Source organism: Dreissena polymorpha, chromosome 9 (assembly GCF_020536995.1).
Source record: "Dreissena polymorpha isolate Duluth1 chromosome 9, UMN_Dpol_1.0, whole genome shotgun sequence".
Lineage (NCBI taxonomy): Eukaryota > Metazoa > Mollusca > Bivalvia > Myida > Dreissenidae > Dreissena > Dreissena polymorpha.
The window spans coordinates 52,284,977-52,299,009 of record NC_068363.1 but is presented as its reverse complement, the minus strand read 5'-3'; the positions used below and the strand labels follow the sequence as shown (position 1 = coordinate 52,299,009).

Sequence of the window (14,033 nt, the reverse complement as noted above, 5' to 3'; positions counted from 1 at the left end):
GTATGTGCTAACTGACATTTATTAAGTTAACATTTCTGTTTTTAGTACATATTATTTATACGGTAAACATGTGTTTCGAATAATAACAATTATTTATTATAAAACGATTTGATGTTACAATTCATATCTTTATAATTAAAGGGGCCTTTTCACAGATTTTGGCATTTTTTCAACTTATTCATTAAATGCTTTATATTGATAAATGTAAACATTGGATCATAAAAGCTCCAGTAAAAAATCAAGAAAAAAATTAAAAAAAGGAAAAGAACATTGTCCGGAGCAGGTTTCGAACCAGTGACCCCTGGAGTCCTGCCAGAGTCCTGAAGTAAAAACACTTTAGCCTACTGAGCTATTCCGCCGAGTACACTTGCTTGACGTATTTTATACCTTATATAAGCAATCTTCGTAGTTTCACAAAATTTAACGACAAAAACAGAACTCTCCAAATTATTCAATCGTTTCGCGTTGCAACGCTTTATGATTTTTAGGTTTTAAAATCGTCAAAAGATGCATATAATGGCTATATTAGAGCATGGTTAATGTTCAGTATTACTGTTTCCTCACAAATATCATAACTAAAACGAAAACTTACGAATCTGAAACAACTTTTTTCAATTTTGTCAATTTACCAAAGCGTGAAAAGATCCCTTTAAAAATGATTTACCATACAAGTTATTACACAATTTTGTGTTTTTGTACTTATGATACATCTATTGTTGGCCTGGTCTTTTGGGCTAACAATATTCTGTCATATTTAAAAATTGCATTTTTTTTCTCAGAAACCAATCTCTAAACTGCTCATTATATTGACGTAAAGAAGTTTGTAAATAGAGCCAATGAAGGTTATTTTGTGTGGTTTTATTTCATGCAGCACTATCAAACAGTTTCCCAGTTAAAAGATAATTGACTAAAAAATCATTATTATGCTACTGGTCATATTCCAAACAATTTTTGGGACTTGATTGGCCATTGTCAGCTTGGGTAATAGTAAAATGTACCCAGAGTACTCTTAAGTATACTTAAATGGACCCTGGGTACAGAAAATGTACTAAAAGGTTGTTTCCGGTTACTTTTTTCTAATTAATTAATATTTATGTTCATATTACGTTAAAATTTTGCAAAATGGACACTGTTATCAACACTCATACTGAAAAAAGCATGCTGAGGCAATTTTTTTTCTAGAGATATTTGTTTCGTATTCATTAGCAACTTTTACAACATCGGGTTTCGGGCGGGAATAAAAGTCGGGTACAGTCTAAAACTCTAAATTGACCAGGTACGTTTTAGTACATGTTCCGTACCTGGGGTACATTTACATGTACTTAAGAGTACCCAGGGGATATTTAAGTAGTACCTAAGCTGACAATGACCAGTTGAGTGCAAGTATACTTAATGTCCAGTGTTTTTTTTTCACCTATAGGGGAATTGTGGCGGGGCCCGTCCAAAGGGGAAAAACACGTCGTTTTTTTAGGAAAAGGAGAAAATAAAAAAATCACTCTTTTATAATGTTATGATATTTATTATATGAATGCACATGTATGTATGAATGTAATGTTCACAGCTGAATGTCGCTGTCCTTTTTCTTAAATATATATCAATGATTTTTTCAACATTAGTTTCAAACATTGCAGCCGTTATGCACAGTCTCAGTTTTCCAAGCCAATTTGAGTCTTATTGGGATTTTTGTAATCGATAAAATCAGTTGTTTCTTTAAAAAAAAAATTGAGGGGAATGGGGCCGAATATCGGCCCCGAAATTGCCATAAAAAAACACTGATGTCTCAAATTCTTAAACTCTGTTATGTAACAAACTCTGCTAGTTTAAATATGTGATATATTCACTTTTCCTTGGGCAAAAATGGCTCATGTCAAAATTAAAATGATATTTGTCCATCAAGTTTATACTAATAATAGGTCACATATGTATGAGCTGAATGTTTCTCAATTTGTTTTGCTGAAACTAGTACATGAGCAAGATTGTTTGTATGCCTGCATATACACAAAGTTTAAACAATCAGAAAAAGGAGGCATGATTCAAATTCAATGTATGACTCTTTTTATCAATTAGTTAATTGTGCAAATATTATGTAGATATTGCTTGTTCATTAATTTGTACCTTATGTGTGTTATCTGTTACTTTCCAGAGACTTGTTTTGTCGCAAGAGCTAAGAAAATTCTGTTCACCACAATGTCAAAAGACCATGACAGTAATGGTTTCAGCCATGAAATCATTACTGATGAAAGTGCCAATACAAAAGCGACAGACAAGTCAATCTCCATAGAAATCTTGGCATCCCGCTCAAAGCTCACCACATTCCAGACCTGTGCAATACTTGTGTCATCCATAGGTGGCTCGGGACTTTTTGCTGCCATGTCAACCATCATGAAAACCACAGGTTCAGTGGGTGTGTTGTTAATAACCCTGTTGGTGTGTGGTCTTCTCAACTACTCCCTTGCCATGTGCTTCACAGAAGTTGCCATACTGCTTCCAAAATCAGGTGGTCCTTACTTCTTCATCAAACAAGTGTTTGGAGGGTTTCCAGCGTTCTTGTTCATATGGGGATTTTTCTTCCTGATCATCACGCCAGTGTGGGCCTTGTCGTCCTACATTTCGGCCCTTTATATAGTCCAGCTCTTCTTCCAGGGCTGTCATCCTCCTATCATGGCTGTCAAAATGCTGGCTGCAGTTATTTTAGGTTGTTATTACATTTTATTATTGCAATCTAAAGAAGTTTTTTTACGTACAACTGTTGTTCTGTAGCATACATTCTTTGGGATTTGTAGAAACATTGTAAAGAAATTCAGTGACAAGCAAACTTTTTTAATTGGGCAATAATTTATAATATAGATAATGTTGTTCATTCCTATAGTATCACCTTACAGAAAAGGGAGATGAATGAAGTGAGATTGAATTGAAAGTATGCTTAACTATTTGCTTTTGTTTGTCATTCAGAAATCTAAAATACATAAACAATAGAGGACTTTGAAATCTGGGTTTAACTGAAGTAAAATTAATTGCTTATTTTTTTTATAATGAAGCGCTCTGTGAAAAATGGGTTTAATGCATGTGCGTAAAGTGTTGTCCCAGATTAGCCTGTACAGTCTGCACAGGCTAATCAGGGACAACAATTTCCACCTAAACTGGATTTTTGCTAAGAAGAGACTTTCTGTAAACAAAAAATACATAAAAGAGGAAAGTGTCATTCCTAATTAGCCTGTGCGGACTGCACAGGCTGATCTGTGATGACACTTAACGCACATGCATTAAACCCTCTTTTCTAAGAGCATGGCTCAAATATATTTACCAAAATAAAACCTGCCAGCTAGCTCATCTGTAGTACCGGTATTTCTTAATTGATTTTATGGCAAGCAAAGTGCACATTATTGTCTTAAACCACGGTTTAACAGTTAACTATATAGTTAAGGAACTTTGAACCTGGGTTCAAAGTGCCGTTTGCACATTAATTCCTTAAACCTGGGTTCAAGACTTTGAACCGCGGTTCAAAGTGTGTCTTAAAAAAGGTAGAAATCTGAGACAACCAATCAGCAGAACAATTAGAAGGTAAATACCGCGACTTCATTGGTCATCTCTTAACTATACGGTTAAGAGACTTTGAACTGCGGTTCAAAGTCTTAAGCTGTGGTAAAGATGTGCGGAATGCACATTAATTATTTAACAGTTAATTATGTAGTTAAGAAACTTTGAACCTGAGTTCAAAGTGCCGTTTGCACATTAATTCCTCTCTTAACTATATGGTTAAGAGACTTTGAACTGCAGTACAAAGTCTTAAACTGCGGTTCAAAGTCTTAAACCGCGGTTTAAAGTCTTATACTGGGGTTAAGACCCACGGAATGCACATTAATTTTTTAACAGTTAACTATAGGGTTAAGAGACTTTAAACCCGAGTTTAAAGTGCTGTTTGCATATTTATTTCTTAAACCCGAGTCAAACCGCGGTTCAAAGTGTGTCTAAAAATAGATACAAATCTCTTATCTACATAATTCAGAGACAACCAATCAGCGGAGCTTAAACCACAATTAGAAGGCAAATGTCACGATTTCATTGGTCGTTTCTTAACCATAGAGTTAAGAGACTTTGAACCGCGGTTCAAAGTCTTGAACCCAGATTTAAGGAATTAATGTGCAAACGGCACTTTGATCCCAGGTTCTAAGTCTCTTAACTATATAGTTAATTGTTAAACCGTGGTTTAAGACAATAATGTGCACTTCGCTCGCCATATGATTTGTTCTGGTGATAGTTACAAGTTGACATTCAGCAATGGTTTGTGTCTGATGATGGTAATACTTTCAGTTATTGTTATGCTCCCCTTCGAAGAAGAGGGGGTATATTGCTTTGCTCATGTCGGTCGGTTGGTCGGTCGGTAGGTCGGTCGGTTGGTCCGTCCACCAGGTGGTTGTCGTATGATAAGTCAAGAACGCATACGCCTAGGATCATGAAACTTCATAGGTAGATTGATCATGACTCGCAGATGACCCCTATTGATTTTGAGGTCACTAGGTCAAAGGTCAAGGTCACGGTGACCCGAAATAGTAAAATGGTTTTCGGATGATAACTCAAGAACGCATACGCCTAGGATCATGAAACTTCAGGGGTAGATTGATCATGACTTGCAGATGACCCCTATTGATTTTGAGGTCACTAGGTCAAAGGTCAAGGTCACGGTGACCCGCAAAAGTAAAATGGTTTCCGGATGATAACTCGAGAATGCATACGCCTAGGATCATGAAACTTCATGGGTAGATTGATCATGAGTCGCAGATGACCCCTATTGATTTTGAGGTCACTAGGTCAAAGGTCAAGGTCACGGTGACCCGAAATAGTAAAATGGTTTCCGGATGATAACTCAAGAATGCATACACCTAGGATCATGAAACTTCATGGGTAGATTGATCAAGACTCGCAGATGACCCCTATTGATTTTGAGGTCACTAGGTCAAAGGTCAAGGTCACGGTGACCCGAAATAGTAAAATGGTTTTCGGATGATAACTCAAGAACGCATATGCCTAGGATCATGAAACTTCATAGGTAGATTGATCATGACTCGCAGGTGACCCCTATTGATTTTGAGGTAACAAGGTCAAAGGTCAAGGTCACGGTGACCCGAAATAGTAAAATGATTTTTGGATGATAACTCAAGAACGCTTTTGCCTAGGATCATGACACTTCATAGGTACATTGATCGTGACTCGCAGATGACCCCTATTGATTTTCAGGTCACTAGTTTATTCTGTTTTCACACTGTCCAGTAAAGAGACTTACAAATTGAATTTTTGACACATGTTAATTCATACTGATGTATAAGCCTTTGTTTCTGTGCCAGTAAATACTATGTTTATGGAAATGACGTGAGAATTCAACATTTAAAAAACCAATGTAATATGATATGTAATATTATATGGCAACAGGACAGTTGTGATTTGCTGGGTCAATTCTATTTAGCTTGACCATCCAAGCGGTTGATAGCTTTGACAAACTGGTGGTCTGAAACATTGAGAAAATGTCACGATTCACTGACAATAAATCAAACATGTAATTCTTGCTACGCAACTTGCATTTAATTTTGTCAATTCAAATTATACATAAAAATATAAAATTAATTTTTAATCTGCTTGTTAATTGAAAAACAGCAACACAGTTTGTATGTATAAAACACATATTAATACATAAATAGGATCAAGCATATTAAAATATCAACTTAGATTTAGTTTCCTTTACTGTACAGGATTTGTAAAGTTAGGTTAATATTTGTGTATTGAACAAAAATAACAACAGTGTAAAGAAAAGTTAATTTGGGGATGTTCTATCCAAACCCTGAGAGTTCAGATTACCTCAAATGCCAAGTAAAGATTGTAAATTTCAACCCACTCATCTGGTTAGTTTTCAGAGGCACATATAATTAACTTTTAGGCTTAGTGTCTCATTTGTACATGCATTACTGTATTAACTCCAAATCAACTAGTACAAGTGGTAGGCCAGTATTACATGGACTGGTGTTCACTGTTCACACAGTTTCACAACCCCATCTGATACTGGTCAGTATCTTGGCAAGTGGCCAAAGTTGGGAGTGGAATTAATGGTCTATTACATAACTGGCTTCTGTGTGTGGTAAACACATGATACTGGTCATGTGGTCAAGTTGCACTTATATACATTTGCCCAATACACAACACTAGCCTTGGCTATTTTTAATCAGATTGCATTGCTATCTATGGTGGTCATTGACTAGGGGAGTTAACTGCTATAAATAACATGTTTCATTACCATTAATAAATAAAACATAACAAATTGTGTGCACGTTTCACATATTGTCAAATAAGTCAAAATGTGTGAAAGGAATCCAAAAAATCAAAGACTCAATCATATAATGGATATAATTGATTAGTATAGGTCCTGATTGGTTTTTGCACTATTAATTGGATACATTTCACAGGTTATTGACATACAGTGACAAAAAACATATTCACACAATGGCTGTCACTACAACGGATAGCCCATATGGGGGCATGCATGTTTTACAAACAGCCCTTGTTTTCAAATTAAAGCAATAAATTGACATTCAATAATGGTTTGTTTCTGATGATAGTCACAAATGAGTCGTGTTCTGAGAAAACTTGGAATAATGCATGTGTATTTATGCTGAGAAGATACTTCCTTTAACTCTTTCAGTGCGGGAACCGAATTTTAAAGGCCTTTGCAAACAGTTTGGATCCAGATGAGACGCCACAGAACGTGGCGTCTCATCTGGATCCAAACTGTTTGCTATTCTGATAGTATTCTTTGAAAAAAATCGAAGAAAATGCTAATTTTAGAAATTCATCAGACGACATTTTAGCAGAAGACAAATTACCCAGCATGCAAAGGGTTAACCAAAAACACCATGAAGGAAGATATTGACGTCCCTGTTAAGACTGTTCAGACTGCACAGTCTAATCAGTTAAGACACTTAATGCTAATGCATTAAGCCCTGTTTGTACATAGCGAGTCTAAATTTTTGTTGCAGTTTTGGTGGTTCTGTTGAATTGTTCCCACCTGAAGTACGTCACCAAGCTACAGACCGCTCTGACGAGCTCTAAGTTGATAGCTATGATCCTTATCTGTGTGCTGGGAGTAGTGGCTGTCGCCAAAGGTGAGTACAGAATGGGTTATTATCTGTTTGCTGGGAGTAGTATCTGTCGCCAAGGGTGAGTACAGAATGGGATCTTATCTGTGTGTTGGGAGTAGTAGCTGTTGCCAAAGGTGAGTACAGAATGGGTTCTTATCTGTGTGCTGGGAGTAGTGGCTGTCACCAAGGGTGAGTACAGAATGGGTTCTTATCTGTGTGCTGGGAGTAGTAGCTGTTGCCAAGGGTGAGTACAGAATGGGTTCTTATCCGTGTGCTGGGTGTTTTGGCTGTCGCTAATGGCGTGTAAAAAAAGGGTTCTTATCAGTGTGCTGGGAGAAGAAGCTGTTGTCAAGGGTGCGTACAGAATGGGTTCTTATTAGGGATGGCAAATTTATTCGAATATTCGATTGAATGGTCAGTATTCGAATAGCAGAATTGATATTCCCATATTTGCATTTTTTTTCAAATGTAATTGCCCTTATATTTAATGACATGCGAGCCGCTTACTAATTGGCATCCAAAATCATTTGGGATTAACCCGTTTGATGTGACATTCTTCTTGTCAAACTGATATCGCGGCCTGTATCAACGTTGATTGCGCAATGCAGTATACACACTCTAAGAAAGGCCCCGAACTGTTGTTTGTCAATGGGATGCCAATTAAACCGCTTCAATTAACTGGCGAATACTAATTTAGTTTCTATTATCACTGTATGAACAGCCATTAAATGTGTGACTTACTTAAATTGCGCAATGCAATATACAGACTCTAAGAAAGGGCCCAAACTGTTGTTTGTCAATTAGGTGCTGATTAAGGATTCAAAGGACTATCGAATAATAATTAAGTTTCCTCGCATCGCAAAGACCGCGTCTTCTTTAAAATTTCAAATAAAAATAAAATTCTATGACATGATGTTTTTCCTTCTCTGTGTGCCCGATTACAGCATCAGTCATAGTATTAGCCGACAGCGATACAATTGTTCGATAGCAACGTTTATAAACAGCCTCGTATTCAGCGAACGGATATAACTAACAAAACAATGGAAGTTAACAAAGAACAAGCTACACTCTTTTCTGATATATTTCGCCTAACAAGGCTTTTTCAAAGTAAGTTTTTTACAATTAAGCTACATTTTCGTTCTATTTCTCAACACAACACTTGTATTTGCAAATACATTTCTGTGAATTTATATTTAATATCCCTACTGGATACAAAACTGAATAATAGATATTAAATCAATCCAGCCAGTTTATGCGAATATTCGATTACTGTGAAACCATTTATTTTCGTCAGCACGAAATTTCGTCCTTTTAAAAAAAATGACTATTTCGTCAGCACTTAAATTCGTCCATTTCTGGTTTTGAAAAAAAAAGAGTCCAATTTGTTTGTAATGTTTGTAATACATGTAATACGCGGTTGCGAAAAAATCGTGCTGGTGAAAGAGGGGTGACACTTGCTAGTCACTTGCAGGAGGTGGGCCTTGTTTGGCATATGCCAATTAACAAGTCTGTTATTTCAGGTGATAGTAACTGTCCCTTATAATTTTATGTCATTGACACGTTCTTTGTAATGATTAGCGGATAAGTGGGACTGAATAACCGTTAAAAAGTGTTTCAAACAACGAAGGCAATTGCCAATTACTCTTTTTTCATTACAATCACGGACAACCAAACACAAATCAATATGTTCTTTATTAATTTGTAATAAAAGCGCAGACTATATTTCAGTCAGGTGTTGATCACACATCGTCATATTTTAATTACGTTTAATAGTATTGTCTTTAATCCGGATTCGCCGCGTGTTGGCTGTATAATCTGCAACACCCCTGAAAAACACAATACACACAATGGGGTAATAAAGTTGTTAACAATAAGCGCTTATCAACACTATTATACCTAAACAAAGTCGACGCATTCGATACAGCCTTATTGCATTCGCGTTTTACAGGAAATGTCAGTTGTCAGTACACTGTATAATGTACACCCCTTTGTGTCAAAACCGGATTTAACTTGAGTGTGAATAGTCGACTGTTTAATGTTCTTTGTATCAATACCATCCGGGTATCTGTACTATAAGTATACCAGTCTACAAACAAGGTGCCCGCTACCGCATATGGGTATTCGGACGTTAAAAAAATTGGCCTACGGTTTAGCGTTCATGCAGTCGAACGCATTTAGCAATATAACTTGTTTTTTTTTACTATTTCTTTACTTGCAAAAAATACTAGTGGCTTATAACTTACCTTGCAATAGTTTTTTCTCGCATTTTGCGAGTGTGCGAGTGTTAATGTCGAGCCCTGTGTATATTCGTGGATTACGCTGGATTTAAATGCCTCATGTCTACGGTAATTCAGTCTTATTTGTTTCAAATATGGGACATGATTGTTCGTTAGGATCTTGAATTCGATCATCGGTCGAAGGACGAAAAAGACGAAAATTAATATCTGACGAATAATAATGGTTTCACAGTAAATGGATTTGCGAATATTCGAATACTGATACAGGTATTCGATGCCATCCCTTGTTCTTATTAGTGTGCTGGGAGTAGTTGCTGTCGCCAGGGGTGAGTACAGAATGGGTTCTTATCTGTTTGCTGGGTGTGGTAGCTCTCGACAAGGGTGAGTACAGAATGGGTTCTTATCTGTGTGCTGGGAGTAGTAGCTGTCGCCAAGCGTGAGTACAGAATGGGTTCTTATCTGTGTGCTTGGTGTAGTAGCTGTCGCCAAAGGTGAGTACAGAATGGGTTCTTATCTGTGTGCTTGGTGTAGTAGCTGTCGCCAAAGGTGAGTACAGAATGGGTTCTTATCTGTGTGCTTGGTGTAGTAGCTGAGGCCAAAGGTGAGTACAGAATGGGTTCTTATCTGTGTGCTGGGAGTAGTAGCTGTTGCCAAAAGTGAGTACAGAATGGGTTCTTATCTGTGTGCTGGGTGTAGTAGCTGTCGTCAAGAGTGAGTACAGAATGGGTTCTTATCTGTGTGCTAGGTGTAGTAGCTGTCGTCAAGAGTGAGTACAGAATGGGTTCTTATCTGTGTGCTAGGTGTAGTAGCTGTCGTCAAAGGTGAGTACAGAATGGGTTCTTATCTGTGTGCTAGGTGTAGTAGCTGTCGTCAAAGGTGAGTACAGAATGGGTTCTTATCTGTGTGCTGGGAGTAGTAGCTGTGATACACCCCAGGTGTAACAGTTGCACTTACCTGTTCAACTGACTGCCTTTTAAGTTGTTCATTCAATTCTGGTGACATTATGTGACTATATAAAACAATTTACAAATGTACACAACTGAGTCTATATAATCTAAACATCACCAGAACTTTTATCTAGCGGTGAGCCATCCATTTGAATACTTTGTATTTTTCATTGTTTTTCTAAATAAGGCGCCATTATGTCTCATTGTTATGACATTTGGTAAATGACGTCATGTGTCGTTCTAATTTCTTGGTCATTATTTATGGTCAGTCACGTCACTGACCAATTTTGGTCACTGGTGCCCAGAATTCTGGTCATTAATGCCCAGAATCTTGGTCACTGCCCAGAATCTTGGTCACTGACCAATTTTGGTCATCAGTATTAAACAATAAGTAAAAACAGTGGACAGTTGAGTTTTAGTCAAGATCTAGGATAGACGTAATTTTTGTTAAGAGAGTCATTCATTTTTCGAAGTAAATACCTTTTAGTCGTTATAACATAAGTTTTATAGTAATAATCCAGTGAATTGAAGATTGTTTACATTAAGTAACACTGATTTTGGAAGCATTTTAACACTTTTATTGTATTATTTACACATAAATACTGAAAGAACGCAGAACTGACTTATTGTGCGTCACACGCCATTAACTTTGTAAATACTACCCTAGTATAATTACCTGGAAGCTGGCGGTTAGGAATCACATTGTGTTGCTGTCTAACGGGTTGTTTATTGCGAAAATATATCTTCATACAAATAAATTATGGTTTAAACGTTTATTATGGACTTGTGTCATATTTCAAAACGGATGGAACGAGCGTAACACTATATTAACAGCTATTTGAAAGCTATAAGTAATCAAGTCATTAAAACGGTATACCTCAAAGCAGAGGTTCGTAACAGCTGTTGCCAGGGGTGAGTACAGAATGGGTTCTTATCTGTGTTCTGGGTGTAGAAGCTGTTGCCAGGGGTGAGTACAGAATGGGTTCTTATCTGTGTGCTAGGTGTAGTAGCTGTCGTCAAAGGCGAGTACAGAATAGGTTCTTATCTGTGGGCTAGGTGTAGTAGCTGTCCTCAAAGGTGAGTACAGAATGGGTTCTTATCTGTGTGCTGGGTGTAGTAGCTGTTGTCAAAGATGAGTGCAGAATGGGATCTTATCTGTGTGCTGGGTGTAGTAGCTGTTGTCAAAGATGAGTGCAGAATGGGTTCTTATCTGTGTGCTGGGTGTAGTAGCTGTTGCCAAGAGTGTGTACAGAATGGGTTCTTATCTGTGTGCTGGGAGTAGTAGCTGTCGTCAAAGGCGAGTACAAAATGGGTTCTTATCTGTGTGCTAGGAGTAGTAGCTGTTGTCAAAGGTGAGTACAGAATGGGTTCTTATCTGTGTGCTGGGAGTAGTAGCTGTCGTCAAAGGCGAGTACAGAATGGGTTCTTATCTGTGTGCTGGGAGTAGTAGCTGTTGTCAAAGGTGAGTACAGAATGGATTCTTTTCTGTGTGCTGGGAGTAGTACAGAATGGGTTCTTACCAGTACATATCAACTATTAAATGAGCGTCCCTCTGGGAAGAAAACAGGGCTTAATGCGACTGTTTAAGTGTCATCCCAGATTAGCATGTGCTGTCCACACAGGCTTATCATGACAATACTTTTCACAAAAGGTGGATTTTTGATAAGACTTAACTAAAGAGGAGGCAAGAAAAATACCATAAAAGCAAAAGCGGAAAGCATTGTTCATGATAAGCGTGTGCAGACACAGTCAAATCTAGGACGACACTACAGTCCAACCCCTACTTCCGGTCACCCCTCATCGCTGGTCGCCTGTGTAGGCGGCGGGTCTGTGCCGCGACCGTCGATAAACACTTTATAATGCACCCCTCTTTAGCGGTTACCCCGTTTCTCCGGCCAGCGGCCAGCAATTATGCATCCCAAATGTTAAATTCCCCCCATATGAGTGGTCACGCGCGAGTAAGTCAGTCATGTACACTGGGAAAATTACACCGATGCAACGGCGAAAAAATCTATACGTACTTTCAGTCTGCGGTATAGGCTCTGCAGTACTGAAGCGTGATGTGTGATAAACATTTTGACAGCCAGTTTAAAAATTGCAATTAATAAGAGGCAGATTATCGGGTTATCAGGTTAAAAGCAATATGCGACCATTTGATCTTTTTGTTTCCGCTCATGCAAATATTATCTATTAGTACTGGAAAAGAGATTCTTAATTTATAATTGATTATTTGTAGCTGTTGAATAATAATATTTCAAGCACACATTTATGACAATTATCGGCTAATTAAAAGTTAAAAAAAACAAGGCGTTTTTTAACCGAAATCAACTGCTCTACATGTTATCTGTGCTACAAATTTTTATCCAAAAATCAATACAAGCACGCATGGGTATGACGTGACATTGTACATTGGTGCATAATTTTCTCGCGCTTTTGTCGGGACAAAGGAAATACATGAGGACTTTTTTGATGCTAGAATTTGTAAACGTATTGTTAACATAAATAAATCGGGAGTGTGTTTCGGATTACAAATTATGATACTCATTTGGGAATTTAACAAAACATTTATATTTGTTTAATATTTACAATGATTCAATATTAATTTTGATAAAACCATTTACGCGGCGAAATTAATGTTTTTATAATATTATGAAAAGCACGATTACCAGTAGGATTACACCTGGTTGCTATTATCAGTCTCTTAAGTAACTGGCCACGATTTTATCTTGGAGGTGATCTCCCTGAAGGGACCAATTCGTGCGGTAGGTATTACAAAGACATCAAACTGCAATAAACCAATTAAATTATCGATTGATAGTGACACGGGAGTTATTCACGCATAACTGATTCTCAACTGTTCCCATCTTAAGTGCATTGGGGCCATACAATGGGCATTCTGTAAACAACAAATCATGAGAATGTTTCTTTTTCATTGACTTGATTCTGATGAGGATGATATTGATGATGATTAGAAAGATGAATAGAATATTTTTTTGAATGGAAATTTTGTTTTATAGCTGACTTTAAAAAGGAAGAAATAAAATTATTTTAAGTCTATTCTTGTTTAGTACATGTACACATATTTACCATTTTGTTTATACAAAAGTTGAACAGTTGGCCATGCACTCATCAACTCTAGACTCCCTATGACCCAACCCCCTCTTAAAAGACCACCCCTCTTAAGCAGCCAATTTGGCAGTTTCCCTTGACTGGCTGCTTAAGATGGGTTGGACTGTATATGCACATGCATAGATCCTAGTTTTCACAGAGTGTCTGGCTCATTTATAAATTTACTATTCTAACGCCATTACTACTCAGCTATATATTTATGCATCATACTATGCTCAGTTTATGATTCACACATGTTGGGAATTATTAATTGATTTTTGAAGTTGTAGAGTTTCTGTATTTATCTACCTGATGCCTAGATATGTATTAACAAGAGTCTAATTAAAAAATCTTAAATTAGTTGAAATCTGTGTCATTTTCATGATAGGCCCATGTGTGGAACTACATTTAGTAAAAGTTTTGTATTTTAACACAGGCGTAAAATTGTCTCTAGTGTACTGAGGAACATACCGGTATCAATTATTCTAATATTGCATGGTTTATGTTGTGACCTCTACTGCCAAAGGCAGAAGAGCTTATGGGATGGCATGGTGTCTGTCTGTCTGTGTGTGTGTGTGCGTGCGTATGTGCATTAGACTTTTCTTGTTTATCCGATA

At 37.2% G+C, this 14,033-nt stretch overlaps 1 protein-coding gene across 2 annotated transcripts in view; it reads left to right on the top strand.

Moving 5' to 3' along the window:
- LOC127844803 (large neutral amino acids transporter small subunit 1-like) overlaps positions 1-14,033 on the top strand; it is a 58,451-nt gene that overhangs the window by 396 nt on the left and 44,022 nt on the right. For both annotated transcript variants that reach the window (XM_052375303.1, XM_052375304.1), the window contains exons 2-3: positions 2,144-2,695; positions 7,023-7,148. In XM_052375303.1, the coding sequence (XP_052231263.1) occupies positions 2,188-2,695; positions 7,023-7,148 (634 nt within the window). In that variant the 5' untranslated portion in view covers positions 2,144-2,187. The remainder of the gene's footprint in view (positions 1-2,143; positions 2,696-7,022; positions 7,149-14,033) is intronic.